The 22,568-nt window shown below is 38.0% G+C and overlaps 1 protein-coding gene across 1 annotated transcript; it reads right to left on the minus strand.

Moving 5' to 3' along the window:
- Positions 1 to 10,362: 10,362 nt before the first annotated feature.
- LOC149152029 (uncharacterized) lies at positions 10,363 to 10,677 on the minus strand. The gene has a single exon (XM_089443345.1). It carries the CDS (start codon positions 10,675 to 10,677, stop codon positions 10,363 to 10,365), a length of 315 nt encoding a protein of 104 aa, XP_089299471.1.
- Between the last annotated feature and the right edge of the window lie 11,891 nt (positions 10,678 to 22,568).

A 22,568-nucleotide genomic window follows, 5' to 3' on the forward strand; every position in this document is an offset into this window, starting at 1 on the left:
AATGTTACAACCTTTGGAATATCTAGATACAAAACATCTGTGATATTTCGCACTTCCCCAATAAGTCTGAATGAATCCATTACTGGAAAAATAATACACCCTGTATTTTTCAAATGTGCCTGAATATCTTGGATACCTTAGCCAACATAAATTTCTTTCAATTCAATATGTTTTTGGTCTATAGTGGTAGTAAAAAAAAATCTCAAGTAAAGAGTCTAGAGGTTTTTAATGGAGCTTGATCTGCAGTTCAATGGATTAAGGTCAATACATTGCTAGTCATCTAGTCAAAAGAGCTAAGGCACAAGTCATTGGAAAGGAATATAGCATAGATTTTCTTACCGGTCGGTCGAAAGACACTTTAATTTCTAGCCAGTCAAGGCTTAAGTTGATATCCAGTCGATTCGACGAGTCAATATCAAATTAAGTCAATGAGATGATATCCATTCAAGTCGACAAGTCGATATCCAATCAAGTCGACAAGTCAATATCCAAACAAGTTAAGTAAATACCTTCAAGTATAGGCTATATCTCATTAGTAATGGACATCCACAAACTCTGCCTGAATTGATATTCACTTATTCACTTGAAATCAATGACTAGACTTGACATCAATGACAAAACTTTTCTCAATAGTCCATAATACAAAAATGATCATATTGGAAACTATATAAATGCGTAACTCCATAAGGGATCAAATCAAGTGGTTTGACCCTTTCATAATTCAAAAATCCTACTTAAAGCTTCAAATAACATATAATCTCATGGTTTCAACCTTTAGAACTCCATGAATGATGATTTTCAAAAAATGCATTGTAGCATAGAATGAAGAAATTACCTTTTCTATAAAATTATTTGAGAACAAAGCATATTTGAAAGGAGAAACAATGTAATAAACGCAATAATAACAATAATAAATGCAGTAACACAACCTAAAGGAGATAACCCTTCACCATTATGACTAGCCAATTGTATATTGTCACAAGGCATTGTATCAATAAATCTATGTATGTCATATCTCATTCACTTTTATATAATTATTTATCCTGTATGGATTTCACCTCTTGGTCCTTCTTATGTTGGATGTTTAGTTAATGAACTATCATTCATTATGGAAAATCGAAAAAAACTATTTGATGTCATTATTGTTAAGATAGTGAGGCTAGAAATTGAGGATTTTGGTTAGACCTCAATTAAGAACCGATGACAATGCCTATGTTTGGGAAAGATGAAGATGAATATGAAATTGATCCTACCAAATGGTTGATGATGGAAAAGGAAAATGAGAGCATTCCTTTTGAGGAATTTTTTTTTTTTTATCTTTTAGTGACTATTTTAAGCAGTGGAAAAGTATTGGTTAAGATACTAAACTAAATTCCACATGAAAAGTATTTGAAAAATGGTTCTCAAATAAATGGACCAATCACGCAAAAATGCAAGTAATATATAAACTTCACAATGAATTAAAAGAGGTGAAAAAGAGATAAGGAAGAATGGTGATGAGTTGTCCAAGACAAGAACCCTTAATGAAACACTCATTAAAGGGATTTCATAATGAAAGCAAAAAATTGGTAGCAAAGGAAAGTGGGAAAATGATGAGGCAATGGGAAAATTGAGAAGGAATTTGACAAAATCAAAAGGTTGCAAAATTATGTCCAAGACATTTTTAATGATATTAAGAATATAAAAAGTGTCTACATGAATCTAAATGAAAATAATAATAAATGAGTTAGAACCAAAATAGTTGAACATACTAATGTCAAAATACTTGAGAAGGAAATTTGCATGAAGTTTGAATAAACCCTAAACATCAATGAGACAAAATGAGAAATGCAATCTAGAATTGATGTAATAATTTAATAGATGACATCACATTGCAACTTCAAAAGGAGAAGGAAGATAAGATTCAATAAGGTCACCAAAGAATACTTGAAGAAGTTTACCTCCAACTTAGGGATGTACATGTAAAATATGATGATATTATTTGAAAGGCTTGAGTAATCAAAGTCAAATCATGAAGGATAGAGAATGTCATTTTATTTGAAAAATAAAATACTAGTGATATGGGTGTGCATAATGAAGGAAACCCATCAAAGGTGAAACCATATCAACACACTCATTACTAAGAAAGTTTCCAATAAAGACAAGAATAGAAACATCAACATTACTAGGAAGAAGATGAAATCATCAATTATACTTGTGGAAAAAGGCATCAAAGGAGCATGATTTGACGAGATATTATCAAAGACCAACAATTGCAACAAATTGGAGAAATCATAACAAAACATGGAATCAAAATAAAGAAAAGTATGCAGTAACCAACTATGAAAGACAAATATAAAAAATGAATGAATTTGGATGGATTCTTCATTCAATCGCAACAAAAGAGTAGTAATATAAGGAAATCATATTACTTGGTTTTATCACATGTAAAACCCTTAACTACAAATCTTTGAGTATAAATATTTTGAGAGGATACTACATTGTGAACCTAAGAGGGATATATATGGAGTTAAATATATGTGTAATGGAGTAAACTTATATTTAATTGGGTTAGCCTGATAAAGAATCTACATGTGCAATGAGTGAGAGTAGGTACATATAGAGGCTAGAATAATCATTATTGGTAGATGATCATATGATTTAGACATATGAATTTAATGGAGTTGTTTGGAGGAGATTATCCTATTCTATAATAAGTTACTATGCAATTCATCTCTATTATCACTTTTGGATTTATGTTCCACATTCACATCTTGTCCACACTGTGTGTACCTTGGTTTATTATGTTATTTTATGTATTTTATGCATAAAAAGGAGAAGGAACATAAGATTCAAGAAGGTCACCAAAGAATACATGAAGAAGCTTACCTCCAACTTAAGGATGTACATGTAAATATGAGGGTATTATTTGGAAGGCTAGAGTAATAGAAGTTGAATCGCAAAGGATAAAGAAAGTCATTTTCTTTGAAAAATAAAAGACTAATGACATGGATGTCCATAATGAAGGTAAACCATCAAAGGTGAAACCATATCAACACTCTCATTATTAAGAAGGTTTCCAATAAATACAAGAAAATCAACATCAACATTACCAAGGAAGAAGATGGAATAATAAATTATACTTGTGGAACAAGGCATCAAAGAACCATGATTTGACAAGATATTATCAAAGACCAACAAATGCAACAAATTAGAAAAGTCATAATAAAAAAACATGGAAACAAAATAAATAAATTTATGCAATCACCAACTATGAAAGATGAAGATAAAGATAGAAATGAATTTGAATGGATGTTTCATCATCAATCACAACAAAAGAGTAGGAATAAAAGGAAATCATATTACTTGGTTTTATCACATGTAAAACCCTTAACTACACAGTGTGAAACCTAAGAGGGATATATATGGAGTTAAATGCATATGTAATGGAATAAACTTAAATTTAATTGGGGTTAACCTAATAAAGAAGCTACATGTGCAATGAGTAAGAGTAACTATATATAGAGGTTAGTATAATCATTGTAGGGAGATGATCATATGATTTGGACATATGAATTTAATGGAGTTGTTTGGAGGAGATTCTCCTATTCTATAATGAGTTATTATGCTTAGATTTGTGTTCCAAATTCACATCTTGTGTACATTGTGTGTACATCGGTTTATTATGTTATTTTATGTATTTGATGCATAAAAATAGCTAGTAAAAACAAGACGATGAAGAATAAAGCCACAAAGAGAAAGAGAGAGCAAAAAGATAAATGGAAAACAATGTTATTGAAGATGGGAACTCAAATAAAGAGAAAAAGATAAGGCAATGGAAGGTTAAGAATGGAAACAAGAAAATAGAAAGGGGAAAAGGTGTAATAGAATATAATAATCTAGTAATACATTGACACAAGAAAATTCCTCAAGTCAACAACAAATGTTGATTGACAAAATGCTCTAGCTAGACCTTTTTCCACTGAAGAGGCAAGTCCTCCAATCACAACCCATGTATTAAGGCTTAGATCACCTATGGTTTTTTTTTTTTGTTTTGTTAAGTGTTGTGGCTCATAGACCTCAGATATCAATGACTACTACGTCAATGAAATATTTTTACCAAGAAGATCTATTTGAAGGGATCACTTCCTCCTGGCTCATGGCACGGATCCTTACGTCGAGGGTGTCAAGAGAATTGAACTCGTGATCTATCAATAGAAAAGATGCTTTAACGGCAATGACTTGACCAATTAAGATAAATCTGAGGGCTACTACAATATAATAATGTTGTGAATGTGTTGTGAAATTAATATATTTCTATTTAATCTAGCTAATTATCTAGCATATCCCTGCAAGGAGAAAGCAATAAGCAGAATCAATTTGTCATGAAACATAAAGAAAGTAAAAAGAACAAAAAGAATATTTTACATCTACTATTGACATTGAATCTAACTTTTTTATCATAATATATAATAATCGAACATGAAAACAATAATAAAAAATGTCCTTACACCATAATATTAACAAAACATAACATTCATCTTAACAATAAATAAATGAAGTGATGAGTAGAAAGGATACCTACAATTATCAACAGCTTTTGAAGAGTATCAAAGCATAAAACAATGTTCCTTTACCCATGCATAAAGATAATCCCAATTATTAATAAAAATAAATAGTTCACATTAAAAGTGTTATTCATAAATAAAGGAAAGATATGAAAAAATTATGGAAATCCATCCACGTCCACCATTTGCATTATAACTCAAGCCTGCTTTAAATATTGACGATAACTTATATATCTTGAGAGTTGCATCCAAAAAGTTAGCATAGTGTATGATAAGCAAGCATGAACATCATTATATTAAAAAAAAATTGCATATTTTCCATAGCATTCACATGATAGGATCCGAACCCATAAGCAACCAAGGAAATAATGCATGGTAGAGATAGCTTGCAATGTGTTGTAGCCCAACAAAAAACATTTAGACCCTCATCCTATAATCACTAATCTTATTATGTCTCTCAAAGCACATCTTTGTCATGTTAATGTGCCCCTTACAGTAAATTTCTATCTCAGTTATTTAAAATTACTAATTAGAATCCCATCTCTTTAAATTGATACCTTAGTATTTTATTATATCAATTTTACAAAATAAGTTTTTGATCATATATGAATTTGATTATTCTAAGACTTTTACACTTAGCTTTATTATCATCATTCTTATACACCTTTTTTTCCACTAGAAAAATCGTAATCTTTCATTATGATTGAAAAATTACATGTTGTAGATGCTTTTCAGCATATGCTGTATTTGCCCTTTGCCACTGTGGGCATTTTAAAAAATGTTGCTCAGTTTATCAAAAACTTAGGATGCATATAGCATTCATCACCATGCAGGGTGCTCAGTCACTATCTGATATAAAAAGAAACTATAAATAAGTCTGCCATCTACAATATTCCACATACACCATGCAGGGTGATGTCTTTTCTGTAGGTCTATATATATAAACAAGAATATATACAATATATAAGCCGTGCATATCCATCAGGTGTGAACCAAAAAAGACTCCAAATTAGAGGCTATCTGCCCTGTGGTAGTTCTGATCATTGTAAGGCCGGTGATAGTAGCGATATTCATTGGAGCCTCTATGCTCCTGTATCATCCACTCTCCTCGGGGAAGTACCGTGGCCTCCTTGGAAAGCCCGTCAGCATTGCTGTTATGTTCCCTATAAATGTGATGACATGAAACAGTATTAAACTGTGCTTTGAGCAAGTGCACTTCATCCAGAATATTACTGAGTGTGTGTGAGTGACAGGCAGTAATATTATTGAACCAATTTACTATGATTTTTGAGTCACCATATATGTTTAAATCCATGCAATTATGACCCAAAGAAAAATGCAGCAGATGTCGGAGTGTAATAAGCTCTGCATAATTGTTCGTTCCCTCGCCAAGCCCCATCTTGACTTTGTAGAAATGTTGTTCATTAATATATAATATGAATCCACCACCACATCCATGGTGCTGTGCAGCACCATCAAAAAATGCCCAGGGAGAGTTTTTGTCAATAGGAGCAGGGTCATGCGGTCTACGAGGCCGAGGTCTGTGAGGCTCAGGCAATTCGTGATAGGATGATATGATCTGGGCTGATATGTGCGGCCAGCTAGCAGCTCTGTCCTCAAATATGATTCGATTCCGAGCCAGCCATAAGTGCCAAGAGATAATTAAGGGAAGACATAATTGTTTTGTGCCATGATGCAGATTGCACCAGTTTTCCCAGGCACGACATATGTTATCACCCTCCCATTTCCCAGATATATGAATTGATGAAGAGACAATCTGCCAGAGATTGCTCAGAGTGTTACATTGAAGGAATAAGTGCACTGTCGATTTAGATGAATTCTTGCATAAGACACACCAGTGAGGGCCATGGAAAGAGCGGTGTGATAGTGTTTCTCCTGTGGGGACTTTATTTCTGAGGATACACCAAAAGAACAGTCTTGTTCTTGGTGGTGATACAAGCTTCCAGATATTCTTCCACCATACTACTGTCTGCTCCGGCTGTTTGTGTGAAATCAGGTTGAGGTATCCGGCCTTTGGGGAATAAATGCCATTCTCAACTAGACTCCAAACAAGTTCATCTGGTCCTTCCTTAATCCTGATGTGTGATTCACACAGAGCATTTATGTAGTCATGCCATTCCTGGTGCCACTGTGGGGGAATATCAAGTTGTTGGGCAGATTTCCATCCTTGTGAGAAGATGTTGGTATTCAATGGATCCGCTATGTGTGCCATTACCTTTATCTCATGAGAATTAAGGTGCTGGATGAGTTCTCTAGATAGCTAGAATCTACCTCCTCCCCCAGTCCAATGCGGGCCTTTGATCCATCATTTATTCTCCAGACGAGATTGTTTCTGATGCTAGGTAGAGAGTGTAGAAGAGCCTTCCAAACTAAAGATATACCTGTTCGAGGCCAGCTTGGCATGCAGACCCAATCCATAATTTGATGTGGCCAAATGTACTTGTGATATGAAATTGTGGTCCATAGATTCTACCCGGTCAATAAAGTCCAACCCATTTTTGCAGCCAGGGCTTGTGCAAAAAGGGCTAGGTCTTTTAGCCCCCATCCTCCCCATTTTTTGGGCAAGGCGATCTTGTTCCAGCTGACCCAGGCAAATATCTTTTTGTCTTGATGGCCATTCCAGAGATATCTACTACAAAGCTATTGTAGTCGGGCCAGAATGTTCCTGGGTATCCATGCTAATGCCATCCAGAAAACAGGGGTGGCCTCAAGTACAGATTTGATGAGCACTAATCTGCCAGCTCTGGATAAGTATCTATGACTCCAATTAGAAAGCCTTTTTTCCAACTTGGTGATAAGCCAGACCCAATTTGCTATTTTCTGGCTGAGAGGCTTTATCCAAAATCCCAGATATTTGAAACCCCTGTTAAGGGGGATGATGCAATAAAAGAAGTGTTGTTGAGCAAGTTGTGACTCTCGATGGAAGTGAGGGCTAAGGTAATGGTGGATTTCCCTTGATTAGCCTACATACCAGTTGCCATCAAGAAGAGGGAGAGGATTTTGGAGAAAGTGAGTGTGTCTCGGATGCTCCCATCAAGGAAAATGAGAACATCATCCACAAAAAGGAGATGAGTGAGGTAGCAGGATTCAGATATCTTGAGGCCACATAGGCTGCCATCTCTTTTAGCTTTAGCTAGTAGACGGCTAAGCCCATCCATAACAATCAGAAATAGTAAGGGGGAGAGGGGGCAGCCTTGCCTGAGACCATGCTCAGCATGAAAGAAGTGGGAGGCAGATCCATTGATGAGAACACTGAAGGTAGGGGTGGTGATGCAAGCCATAATCCAAGTAATGAAATCATGAGGAAAGCCCAGGTGAATAAGGAGCATCTTGATGTAGAGCCAACTGACTCGGTCAAAAGCTTTTGCTAGGTCGATATTTAAAATGATCCATTTTAAGTGTTTAGTCTAGATCGAGTGGATGGCCTCTTGGGTCATGCCAATGGCTTCATGGATCTGGCGATGCTCGAGAAAGGCAAATTGCTGGGGGGCGATATGGCAAGAAAGTAAGGGCCGAAGACGATTCGCAATGACCTTGGAAATGATTTTATATAGACAGTTTCATAATGAGATAGGCCTGTAGTCAGTGAAAGAGGAAGGGGAATCAGATTTCGAGATAAGTGCAATGAAGGTAGTATTGACAGCATTGTAAATGGATCCAGATATTCTACACTCTTCCACAACTTTTAACAGATCATTCCCCAGGAGTTCATAGAAAGCAAGATAGAATTCTATCATCCACCCATCCGGGCCAAGAATTTTGTCCATTTTGAACCATTTCAATGTTCCTTCCAATTCACCAACAGTAACAGGAGCGATTAGCTCATCGACCTCATCATCATTTACAAAATGGGGGAAATGTCCGACAACATTGATGATATCAGCTAGGTTTGTCCCAGGAGTGTTTTTAAAGAGATTCTTGAAATGAGAGGTGCCAAGATGGGAGAGTTTGTTAAAGGTGTCCGCTACTCCCCCATCAGGTAGGGGTAAGTTCCATATTGTGTTTGAAACTTTTCTACCTTTAGCATAGTTCTGGAAGAATCTTGTGTTGTCATCTCCCACTTGTAACCAAATAGCTCTGCTCCTGAGGCGCCAAGATTCCTCTCTCTCCTTCATAATCCTTTCCTTTTGGTTTTCCAGCTCGATCAGGTGAGCTTTGTCGTTAGCTGAGTTAAATACCAGGTTGCGGTCATCGAGCAATATACTCAATTCAACCTCGATTTGGGATAATGATAGCTCCTCCCTCTGTTATTTCTCTTTGGCCCATTTAATGGATAGATGCTTGAGCTGGGACAGGTTGTGGCAGAAACCCTTTGTTAAGGATTCATGTCTATCAATAGGGTTGGCTTTCCAATAATTTGAGACCAGGTTTATGTAACCAGGGTCCTGAAGCTAGACATGATTAAATTTGAATGGAGCTTTGGGTTTGGGATGGGGACCAAAGACTTCAAGATAAATGGGAGAGTGATCCGAGATACCCCTGGAACCCACCCATTGTTTGTAATGATGCAGCTGATTCATAAGGGGAACCTTTATCAAAAAACGATCTAACCTCCTGGCTAGAGCAACATCCCCCACCCTTTTGTTTCGCCAAGTAGGGAGTGGCTTATTCATGGGGATATCCACCAAGTTGTGCTGTTCCAGAAGGTTGGTCATATAGCCAGTAATAGAGTCCACTTGAGCTTGTGAACCCCATGATTCCCCAAATCCCATGGAGAAATTGAGGTCTCCCCCAAGAATGATGTGATCAGGAGAAAAAATCGATAGATTTAACAAATGTTGCCAGAAGTTTTCTCGCTAATGGCAGGGTCCATATAAATTAATGACCCTCAGGTTTAGACCAAGCTCCACCGAGAAAAGATCTATGCCAATAAATCCATGGCCTCCCCAAGATGCTAATACCCTGATAGTGCGGGGATTGTAGCCAATGGCTAGGCCCCCCGATCGTCCCGAAGCATCCATGGAAAAAAATTGCCACCCAGGAAGTAAGGAGACTAATGTGCTGGTGATGAATTCAGCCTCTCCTAGGGTTTCTTGCAGCATGATGATATCCGAAGGCTCAACTTCAAATAGTCGACGCAGGGCTAGTTTCTTGGAGGCACTAGCCATGCCTCTGCAATTGAATGAGAGACACTTCATGGGGGAACCCTGCCCGGGGTATTCAGTGCTCTAAGAACCCCTTCCAAAGTGGATTGTCTACCAGAGGCGACCTCTACCCCAACCCTTTTGATGGCTATGGATAGATTAGATTTTCTCCCACGAGACGAAAGTATGACCGAACTAGGTTGGGTAAGTCCCAAACCAGAGATATGAGTCGGGTGACTATCAATGTGTGAATGAGAGTGAAGGTTGTAATTGTGAGATGAAGACCTCCCGTTAGATGATGGGGAGGTGGAAATGGATGATAATGTGGGCAAAGATGGAGCAGTGGTGGCGATGGATGGTAATGAATGAGCCAGTGTGCAATGAGCCACAGATGTATTAATGGTGGATGAAACAAGTGATGAGCTATAAGAAAAAGAGGAAGGGCAGGAGGTCAGAGGAATACCCAATAATTTTGTGGCCTCGGCTGCTGCACGAGCTCTAGTAAGAGGGGGCGATGGCATTCTATGCTCTCCTTCCGCCATCCTCAAGGTGATGTTGCTGACCGGTGGCTGTGGAACCGAACTAGGAGAGCGATTCAAAGCAGGTGCATCAATCCCTATGGATGTAGTAGGTGCCCTCGGAGGATCCTCTGGTTTTTTGATAAGTGGGCATTCCTTAAAGATGTGCCCTACTCTGTGACATCTTCTACATCAGAAGGGGACTCCTTCGTAGTCCAGGATCTGCACCCGAGTGTATTTCCCCCATTGAAGAGTGATTTTCTCTTCCAGTCCTTCGCGAGTGTCCAGATGGACCAGGATGCGAGCTAGGGTTCGATTCTTCGATTGCACGAAAGTTCTATCGTGGTCCAGGTAAGTGCCGAGGGCATTTCCAATTCTAACGAAAACCTCCTCGCACCAATACTGCAGTGGAAGCCCTGGCAAGCGAACCCATAGAGGTCCCGCCCCAATCTGCTCCCTCTCTGGGTCAAAAAGGGGACTCCATCTCTTGAGGAGTACAGGGGCCATCTCAATATGCCAATATCTAGCGAGGATCAGATCTGTGTAATTTGCTTTTGCAAAATGTAGAGCAAACCAACCCCTGGGCAATACCTACACCTCAGGCAGTTCTTTAAGCATACTTCCCCAAATCTCTCAGACCCATAACGTGAGCCTGTCTGCTGAGTATGCTCGGCCTCGAACATGTCCAACCAGCACAGTACTAGCCATGTAAGCAGCCTCCCCAATAGCAGTACTCTCGCCAAAATGTATTGTGATGTCCTTTGAGGTAGCCTTCACACACTTTGTCTTCTGTTTCCCAATTCGTGGAGCTGATGGATGGTCCGACAACGGATCTGGTGTGACCGAGCCCTCCTGAGGTAGATGAGCCGCTGATTTGACCTTCACCGCAAGGGTTTCGAAACAACCCGACGAAGAGTTTGCAGTGGTGGGAGGGTTTTGTCCACCAAATGCCGGGAGATCCTCAGGCAGCGCTGAAAAAAGTATCGAGCTAGACGGATGGAGGTGGTTAATCAACGGATTCGGATCAAAAAAGGGCAAAGGTGGAGTGTTTGCAGTGAGAATGTGAAGAGTGACTGGTGATAGAGGAGGGCAATCGAGGGCGGGAGAATTAATGGAAAGAGACCCAAAGAACAACGAAGCTGTACTGTGATCAGGATAGGTACCACCGACGCAGTGCTTGACGGAACAGAGACGGACGGGAGAGATGAGCCAGATGCCGACGAAATTAGGTTAGGGTTTCCAAAAATAACACGGTCGGGAAATGGTTCCTCGAAGTAATCAAGCTCCTCGACCTCCATGACATTGCCCATGCTAATAGTTGTTAACCGCTGGCAGATGGAGACAGCTGCGGTTGAAACGGAGGAGAAAATGGAGTATTGTCGGTTGTCCAGGTCCGGTGCCTGTAGGAGGAGCGTCGTGCTGCAGTAAAACTAGGGTTTTTTACCCTAAACCCTTACGGTGCCTTCTAACCTCGTACTTCATCCTAGCAACCTTCAACCACGGTTGACTTACTTGTATTTGAAGGGAAGAGAGTTTATATGTATGGTTGCAGGAATGTTACATGTTTCATATGGCTATTTCAGATTGTATGATTGAGTTTTTGCATCTAGATTATTTGCAGCTAATGTATTGAGGCAGTGCAAGTTGAGGATGGTGTGTGGTGTTGAGAATTGTAGCAAACAAGGCTCAATTTGGCTTAGCCTTGGTCAAATTGAGAAAATTCAAAATTTCTACATCAATGAACAACTTGGAGGCAGTTAATTGAGGTGACATGGCTCTTGTCACTTAGTTAGCTCAGTAAATTTGAGTTAGAGAACTTGCGTCATTCTTATACACCTTACCTTATATATATTTATATATATCTTAAACCCTTAACTAAAACATTTAATTCTATAATGATATCATTATTTTTCTCATAATCAATACATACATTATACAAATTAACCATATCAAAACAAATTCTATTAAATATAAAATATTAACATTAACTTTCATCATTAAAATAATATATTTATAATCTATGAAATTATTTATATTTTTATTTATTTTAAAAAAAACAAATGGACAGATCTCAATTATCCAAAAAGCTTATAAAATTTATTATATATCACCTATTTTTAAAAAGGCAATTATATGATGAAGGATATATTGAAAAGACTTTTTATAAACCTCATCGTGCGTGTGATTTTTAAGAGAGACAACTTTTCTAATATATTAAAACATAATTTCACTAAAGGTGTATTTGAAAAAAAAACATCAAGCTTTTTATAAATCAAATTTAAGTTTATACAAGCACAAAGCACGCGAGTGGTTTAAATCGTATTGCTAAAACTTGAAAGGTTATGTCAGGAACTCTTGAACACCCGATGTAAATTTCCACTGTCCATTACGATTAATGTTAACCCTTTGATATATCGAACTCAAATATTATAATTAAAATCTGTGCACTCGCCAATATTACAAGTCATCCATCATTTGAAACCTCCACTCGCCAACGCAATGGACTTGCATATCAAAATTTAGTTATATCATATCCCATATAATAAATTTTCAAGCAATTTTTACTATGAAACTCCACCTCCGGATTTATCCGATATCAACATATGAGTTGAATTTTTGAATTAAAAATATATATGCAACTAAAATAGTAAAATTTATTTTCAAGGCAAAAAGGTTATGTACGGGAAGAAAACAATCCTATGTTCTATTTTAGAATTTTGGCAATGGTATATGAGAAGATCTAGAGTTAACTAAATCGAAGGTTTTGATTAAGGGTTATTATTGGTTTTTTTTAATTAAAAATAAAAAAAATTATACAAATGAGATATATTTTAATTTTTAGGGTTTTTTTCATTTATTGGTTAATTAGGGAGAAAAAATTTAAGAATATTTATTATATAATATAAAATCAAGAAATTTGCACCCTAGTATGAGGGAGATGTTGTAGTATCCATAAATGAGTGTAAACATTTCAATGTCTATTAAACTGAAAAAGTAATAAAAAATAAAAGGTAATAGAAATAATAAATGGAGTCAATTTAATTTGTTATATTGTAATTTTATTTTTATTAAAAAATTAAAAACAATATTTTCCATTAAAAAATCGTAATATTCATATCACATTAAAATAAATTTTAATAATAATAAATCATATTCTTAATTATGATATGATATTATAAAACACATAATTATTGTCCAATATAGAAGAGATGTTGTGGTGTGAGTAAAAAGAAGCATTAGATCAAATAATAATAATAAAACATAATGTAGGCTTAATTTAAAAAGTAATAAAAATAATAAATCTAATATTGCAATTTTGTTTTTTAGTAATAAAATTATGAACAATTTTTCCAATAAAAAATCATAATAATCACATTAAAATAAATTTAAATAATAATGATTCGTGTTTGTAACCATGGTATTTCAAAACATATAATTAATAAACATATAAAAACTTAATAAATTTAATTAATAAAAACGTAATCATATATATATATATATTCATTCTATCGTGGCGACAGTTACGATGGTCCTGGAGGCAGCTAGCGGAGAACATCTCAGAACAGGCATGGAGCTTGACCTAGTAGACTATTCGAAGGACCCATTGGAGAATGTTAATATCTGGCAAACTCCTCGCTCTGTCGCGGATGACCTCCTTCCTTTCTACTGCAATCTATCGGCTACCATTGTGGGTCTACCCTCAATCTCGGGACCTTCCTGCTCCACCGTGACCTTCTCTGAGCCTCCTCCGATCTGGTCGGTTCCACCCTCGCCGTTGTTGTCACCCTCTGCTGCTAATTTTGCATCTGCCTGCTTCCACCCTAACCCTGAGGCTGCAAACTCACAAACCCCCCTTTCCTCCCATCCTGTCGGATCTACAAGCAACCCCTCAGGTCACCTTAACCCGGCTCAGGGTAACCAACAAGCCACAGTACCTGAGGCGCCTCCATCTGGTAGCTACGCGGCGGTACCCCCGCTTCCGGAACCAATTCCAGTGGCTGACCATCTCTATTCTGATAACCCTTCTACAATCCCTAACCAGCTAGAGGATCGTTCGGATGCCCCTGAAGAAGCGACTCAGCCGGTCAAAAAGAGAAAGTGTTTCAAAGCCAGAGGCGAAGATGTAATACTCAGGCTTGGGGAGGATATACAGTGGGGCGACACCATGGACACGGCGGACCGGGTGTTGGTTGGAAGGATACGCGGCCGAAGCTACACAACAGCTAGGCTCAAGCTGTGGACCTCTAAGGTATGGGGCCAGCACCTGGCGGACCTCCCTTTGTTCAAACCTTTGTTAGGGGTTGGTTTTCTCTGCGCTTTGCCAGAGCCGAGCACACAAATTGGGTCCTGTCTTCCTTCTGGCATTTTGAGCATGCACCAGTCCTTCTCCGTCGATGGAACCCTCTTTTTGATCCAGAAAAAGAACAGATAGGAGTTGGGCCTATTTGGGTTCGGCTACCTAGATTACCCCTCCAATTCTGGTTGGAGGATATATTCCGGCGCATCGGCAACACTCTGGGAACCTATCTAGAGCATGATAGATCATATCTGGCTATCGGCATGATGGCATATGCCAGGATACTAGTTCATCTGGATACTCGAGGGGCCTTCAAGAGCATATCACTCTACAGTGGAAAACCTTCTCCCGTCAACAAATTCTTGATTACGAAGGAGTCTCGTTCCGCTGCAGACGATGCCACAAGGTGGGACACTTGTTCAAAGACTGCCCACTGAATAAGAAGGCGAGGGAGGGAGCTAAGGGGAAGGAAACCCCACAGAAAAGCTCACAATCATAGGGTAGCCCTCCAATGGTTGAAGAAGCAGCCAATTTGGCTCATTCAGATGTAGTACCAGCACCTATAAAGGAGATTAGGAAGAAGTAGGCGAAGGCACCCATCAGCGCACCCTCTCCTCCTCTAACAAGAGCAAGGGCGGTTGTTGAGGCTACATTCTCTACAAGTATGTCGAATTCAAACTCCTCTTCCACTTACTCTAATGTTGCATCGCATTGCATTGATACATGTTCTGTTCAGTCCCTGGTTCACACCTATAACCCTCCCATAACCTTGGAATGCCCTATCAACCCCTCCTACCCCATCATCTCCTGCACCCCACCATCCTTTCCCGAGGAACCTCTTCCCAACCCCCTTACCCATGCTCCCCTCTCTCCTCCTAGCCCTCCATCCTACAGATACCCCAACCACTCTCGGCTTCGATCATAGGCTCCGAATACCCTAGGTATCGGCCTAATTACCTCTCCCCCTCCTCTAAAGCAGACTCAAGGCAAACCCTCCTCCCTATCAAAAGTTAAGCTACAAGCTGGGGAAGAGATCGCTGCTAGCAAACAACATTCCATCGATTGGGTACTTAGAGCAGTGAATACCCATGAGCACCCTCCTCCATGAAAATACTCTCCTTCAACTGTAGAGGGTTGGCTAGCCCTAACAAAAAATTAGCCATGAGCAGATTGCTCTTATCTGAACCCTTTGATATCCTTTTTTTACAAGAAACCCTAGGTCAGGGTTGTGTCATTACCCACCTTCTTGAATCGTGGCTACCTGGATGGACATTTCATGCCCTAAATGCAACAGGGCGTCCAGGGGGTCTCGCTCTAGGTGTAAACAATCGTTCCATCAGAATCTGTAATACTTTGGGGAGCAGGTCACCTAGGAGTAGACATATACTCCTCTGAACTCGATTCTGAGCTTAGGATTATCAACATATATGGACCCTATCACAATTGGGAAGAATGTTGGAACATACTGTTAGAATCACACATCCTTCAAAAGGACAAGCTCATTTTGTGGGGGGAGGGGACCTAAATTTCTCCATTGATTTTGCGAAATCTTGGGGGCACAATGCACAAAGAGATAATCTCTCAGATTTTTTTGAGACCAAACTGGAGGATCATAACCTCATTGATATCCCCTCCTCAAAAATCCTACCTACTTGGAGAAACAACAGATCAGGGGTGGACAGTCTCTCTAGAAGACTAGATAGATTTCTCATCAAGGAGCAATTGCTAAACTTGGGGCAAGGATTTAGATAGTGGGTTGGCTCAGGGGGATTATCGGACCATAGGCCGATCTATCTGGAAATCAAAGGGGGTATGAACAAACCAAAAGGCCCCTTCAAATTCAACACTGCATGGCTAAGAGACGCAGATTATATCCGTCTAGTAACCGATTTCTGGAAGGCTCATCCCCCTGCGGCAGATAGGACTATCTCGAAAGGATTTGCAAAGAACCTGAGAGAACTAAAAAATCTCTCTAAAAAATGGGCACATAAGAAGAGAACCCAGGAAGACCATCTCCTTAAAATGACTGAAGAAGCCATAGAGGATTATGAGAATGAATTTGGGGGGATTTTCTCTTCCCCAGAACACAAAGAATAGATAACCTCTCTTCTGGCTAAGAGAAGCCAAATTCTTAAGGATAGGGAGGAGAGCTGGAGACTGAGAAGCAGAGCCATTTGGCTCAAGGAAGGGGATGATAATACCAAGTTCTACCATAAATATGTGAATGGGCGCAAAGCTATAAATACTATTTGGCAGCTAGTAGATGAACAAGGAGAACCAGTGAACACCTTCCCCCTATTAGCAGCTATGGCCATAGCCCACTTCAGGAACATCTATAAGGATCCCCCAAATTCCACCCTGGCTGAAATCATGAGGACAGATCAATTATTTCCAAGGTTTTTTGACCAAGAGGAAGCCTTGGAATTGACAAAGGAGGTCACCCTAGGAGAACTAGAATCCACCCTAAAATGGTTTAAGCGAGACAAAAGCCCAGGCCTGGATGGCTGGAATGTGGAATTCTATCTAGCCTTCTTTGATACTCTGGGAGGGAACCTCCTACAAGTTATAGAAGAATGAAGATCTCATGGAAGAATGTATGAGGCCTACAACTCAACCTTTATCGCCCTTATACCCAAATCAGACAACCCCACCTCTTTCAATGACTTCCAACCCATTTCCTTGTGTAACTGTATCTACAAGATCGTCTCCAAGATCATAGCCAATTGCCTCCGGCCGATCTTATCAAACCACATCTCAGCTAAACAGTTTGCCTTCCTTTAGAATTGACAAATCCATGAAGCCTTCGGTACTACTCAAGAAATTCTACATTCTATACAGACCCAGAAGCTCAAAGGTATGGTCCTAAAAGTTGATCTCTCGAAAGCCTTTGACAGAGTAAATTGGCTATACATTAGAATGATATTAACACACTTGGGATTTCCATATGAATTCATAAGATGGATTATGTGTTGTACTACTAATGTAAAATTCAATGTTCTTATAAATGGTGCAACATCTTTTTTCTTCCACTCCGAAAGAGATCTCAGGCAAGGATGTCCACTATCCCTGCTACTTTTCTTACTCATCATGGAAGGTCTCAGCCGTATATTAAAGGAGGAACATCGTCAAGGTAGGATAAGGGGGATCCGGATCATAGAAGGATGCACATTGACACACTTGCTCTTTGTTGACGATGTGTTGCTCTTCCTAAATGGGAGTATTGGTGACGTGACTGCTCTTCTCAACTCTTTCACTATCTTTCTAGCAGCTACTGGAATGATGGTAAATGATACAAAGTCCACTATAATGGCTATAGGGTGCTCACCATACGAGATTCAGTATGCCCTGCAAAGATTCCCATATACCCTCCAGCACCTGGATGAGGGACTTAAATACTTGGGCTATAGATTAAAGCCCCTTGGATATAAGAACGTTGATTGGATTTGGCTTATAACCAAAATGGAAAAAAGGCTAAACATTTGGTTCCACAAATACTTATCAAGAGTAGGAAGGTTGATCCTCATAAAAGCAGTTCTGGAAGCAACCCAGTATACTGGATGTCTTTAGCATGGATACCAAGGGGAATCCTGGCCAGAATAAAAAACCTATGTTGCAGATTCTTGTGGAAAGGGAAGCAGCCGGGAAGGATTTTTGCTTGGACCAATTGGGAATCCCTGGCTCTCCCAAAGAAATGGGGAGGATGGGGAATCAAAAGCCTTGGCACTTTCTCCACAGCCCTGGCAGCAAAACTAGGGTGGCAGCTAATCACATCACACAACCTGTGGACTAAGGTGGCTATCTCTAAATACATAGCTCCTTTAAACCTCATGGATTGGCTACGACAACCCCAGTGGATACAAGCCGGAAAATCAAACATATGGAAAGCAATCCTACAAGCAATGCCCCTTATCAGGGAAGGCCTCACATGGAGAATAAATTCGAGAGATACAGTCAAAATAGGGATTGATCCCTGGATTGGATGTGGGAACGCTCACAGGCTCCCGCAGGGTGGGATCACACATCTTAGTCATATAGCGGACAATGAACGCTCTACTTTTTTGCAACAAGCCTGGAAATCTGGGAGGGTATTGTAGATCCCTCAACCATGGCAACAACACTGGAAAGAATACACGGAGGCCCTCACGAAATCTCACATCAGGATACAAGAAGGGGAGGATGAGTTAATTTGGGCACATGCAAAGCATGGGAAATATACACCAAAAGTGGGTTATATAACTCTTATGAACCAAATGAAACCTCCACTGTGCGAAATTTGGTGGCGAAGTTTATGGAAACTAAAATCACCTCCCAGAACGAGGCTCCTCATGTGGACCATTCTGAGATATAAAATCCCAACAGGAGAAAATCTTATCAAAAGATCCTTTCATGGACCCTTCTCTACAAATCTGACAATGAAACAATGGACCATCTCTTCCTTATATGCCCATTCATAAAAGAGCTATGGACTACTATTCACTCACATATATCCTCGCTCCCTCATTGGCAGGGCATGACTATTCGGGAAGCCTAGGAAGGATGGTGGTCTATTGTACCCTCAGCGAAAGCTAGGAACCTCCCCATACTTACTTGTTGGGCCATATGGATTGCCCGGAATAGATATATCTTTCAGAACTCCCTCCCTCACTGGCTGGCCATCACTGCTCAAATATTAGCTGACTATCAACTCATCCCTGAAGAGGAACCTAGTTCCAATCCCAGGCATATCATACCAGAGAGCATAAACCAAGCACATCCCTGGGCATATTTTGACGGCTCAGCACAAGACACAAGATGTGTGTGTGGGGGGGGGGGGGTGTTGTCCTACATCTTACATCAACACATCATTACAAAATTCAAATGGGCCTGGGCAGAGGGACAAACAATTTTGCTGAGCTTTCAGTAGAAAAATGCACCATACATTTTTCACTGGAAAAACAATGCAAAAACTTACAACTTTTTGGAGATTCAAAAACAGTATGCAATTGGATAAATAAAAATGCAAATTGTAATGATTTTTCTCTGAGACACATCATGGAATAAATCCATAGACTCATAAACTCATTTGACACATTTAATTGTCAACATATATACATGGAGCGGAACACAGCTGCCGATTTACTATCCAAGGAAGCGGCACACAGGCCTATAGGAACATGGAGCATACTGGAGCAAAAGGATGGAACCATCCATCAGTGCTATCATCAACCTTTTATAGACATATCAGAATAGCTAGCTCTGAAGGATCTTGAAATGAATTTTTGTTTATTTGTTTATATAATCTTATATATATATATATATATATATATATATATATATATATATATATATATATATATATATATATATATATATATATATATATATATATATATATATATATATATATATATATATATATATATGCATCATCAAGCAGACTTATACATGACAATTATTTTTTGATACTCTCTACATAGAGTAAGTACATATCTTATATTGCAAATCTCAGTAATAGAGTAGTGTCTCCCTACATGGAGTACACCTCAAATTTTGATTTCTCAAAAAGGAAAGGCTTTCTAGCCCAAAGTACAGTATATGCCATGGCACCTGCAAAATGTAATTTTCGTCATTAATGAAAATTACGACTTTTTTTCAAGGGAAAAAAATAAAAATAATAATAATGATTCATGTTCCTACCTATTATATTTTAAAACTTCATATTTAAATTTAATAAATAAGCATATAAAAAATCAATATTTACAAACTTTTTTTCTCTAACTTATCTATCTAACTATCTATATCAATGTTATACATATCACATTAAAAAATTAAATAAAACAAAAAAATTATAAAACATGTCAAAGAAAAATAAAGCATTTAGATATGTAAGTAAGAATGCTTTTGTATATAGAGATATGAAATTTCAACGTTGGTCCATTTTAACTCTGGATCTACCAAGCCCCAAGACAAATAGAATCTTTTGAGGTGCAAACATTTCCTTAAATTTTACACTAAAAAAAGAAGAGATTTGCATCATGAGAGATTTGACCCCTCTCGACGCTTGGTAGATACAAAGTTAGATGGATCTATGTTGGTCTGACATAAAATGAGAGATATGTAAAATGTATTTTTACCGCTAATGATTTTACTTCTAGTTATTTCATGAAAATAGTAATATAATGAGGTAAGAAAATAAATTTATTGTTAGGTCCCTATAATAATAGTGTAGCCTCCATATTGTTATTGTTGTGCCCCATAGAACCCTCATATCGTTATTGTTGTACCTGATAGAAACTCACTATTGTTATTGTTCAAACCTTACATTATTATTGTTATGTAGACTCTGATTATATTTTAACCCTTTAGACTCCTATATATACCAAGGAGGCCTTGTCATTTGAATAATCCAATAATTGTTCATTTATGTGATGTATAGGAGGTTTCCCCCTCGAAGTGGATTAATATCTAGTCGTTGATCTATATTCTTCTTCTGTTTTTGTGTTATTTTCAGCTAAAAACATAACATTTGGTATCAAAGCTCTGAATCTTAGGGTTTTGCTATTTCAAACAAGTTATTTGGAACTTTCATTATAACTTTTGTTATGCTAGGCTTAAAAAGCTAAAATTTTGACTGCGTGGATTCGAAATCTTGGTGAACATCTTGTAAAATTTCAAATCTTATTTTGCTATATTTTCATATATATGTTCCAAAGAAATTAGGGTTTTTGCATGCTTCAGAATTTAGTCTAAAACAGTTGTTCTGAGAAAATTGTCATAAATTTCCCTTCGTGTATTGGATTTGAATTTTGTAAAAAGAGACTGAAAGTGCACCGATTGTAGTTTATCGTGTATCATTTTAAGGGTTTAAGGTTGAAACAGTGACATGTGACATCCCATACAAGTTCGCTCTACTGGACCAGTCCATAATCAGGTCATCATGGGATATTTGACATAACTTTAGCTTGAAGAATTCATTCTGAGTATGACTTGTGGCATTGGAAAGAAGACTAAGAGGGCTATAAAAAGATGCCATTTTAGACCTTGGAGAGCTGAAATTACATAGATACAACAGTTTCAAGATTGAGCTCCTAAAAGAAAAAGAAAAAAGGTGTGTATTTTTTTAAATTTGCATAACTTTTGTTTGAAAAATCAATTTGAAGTGATTCAAAAGGCATAGTGAAGCATAGATATCATTATTTGGTTCTAAAATGTCTCGAAAAAAAAAATTTTAAAAAATTAAAAATAATAATAATAATAATAATTTGTGATACACCCATAAATCCAACATAAATCTCTACTATGACGCATGAAGAAGAGGAAGAAATGCAACATGATATATCAAATTTATGGGACTAAGTGCAAAAAAATTCGCTCTCCAAAAGAGTAACCAAAAATGAATTGGAAGCTAAGATGGATGGTTTAAAAGCAAAAATAAAAGGGAACATGGAAGGTTTGAAGGATATTTTAAAAGCAGACATGTGAGTTTTTAAAGTAGACATGGCCGCAATGAAGGTCAAGTTGGAAGGGTTGACAAAGTTGTTGCAAGAAAGGCTTCCTAGTAGTGATAAGTTAATCCATGAAAATCATGATGAGGATAAAAGGAATATGAATTATGATTTTAGAGAATCGAACATTAGGTTTAAGACCAACCATATTCCAAAGAACAATATGAGGAAGTTTGATGGAAAGGATCTGGTAACAGGGATACTACAGATGCAACAGTTCTTTGATCTACACGATGTGCAACACACACAAAAGGTACACATTTCATATTTATATTTAGAACCCAATAAATTTGTATGGTATCGATTGCTTTGTTCTCGTAAAGCATTAGTCACTTGGACAATTTTTGCTGATAAATTAATAACACATTATGAGGATACAAAGAGCAATACCTTCTTTAGCCAATTGATAAATTTCAAACAAAATAGTTTAGTTGGGGAGCACATTGAGGACTTACAAAGATTAAATATCAAGGTAACTGATATTCCAAAGGAGCATATGATTTATGTCTTCATAGGGACTTTAAATGATAACATCCAACATGAGGTTCTCCTTTGGGAACCTAAGTCATTGGACAATGCATTTAGGGTGGCAAGAAAAGTTGAAAGAAAATTCATGA

This window comes from Pinus tabuliformis, chromosome 9 (assembly GCF_031772625.1).
Source record: "Pinus tabuliformis cultivar Carrire ecotype Pingquan chromosome 9, CPIR1, whole genome shotgun sequence".
Lineage (NCBI taxonomy): Eukaryota > Viridiplantae > Streptophyta > Pinopsida > Pinales > Pinaceae > Pinus > Pinus tabuliformis.

Excerpts from the sequence above, each read along its gene's own strand:
- LOC149152029 (XM_089443345.1), bottom strand. The coding sequence starts at position 10,677 with ATGGCCCCTGTACTCCTCAAGAGATGGAGTCCCCTTTTTGACCCAGAG.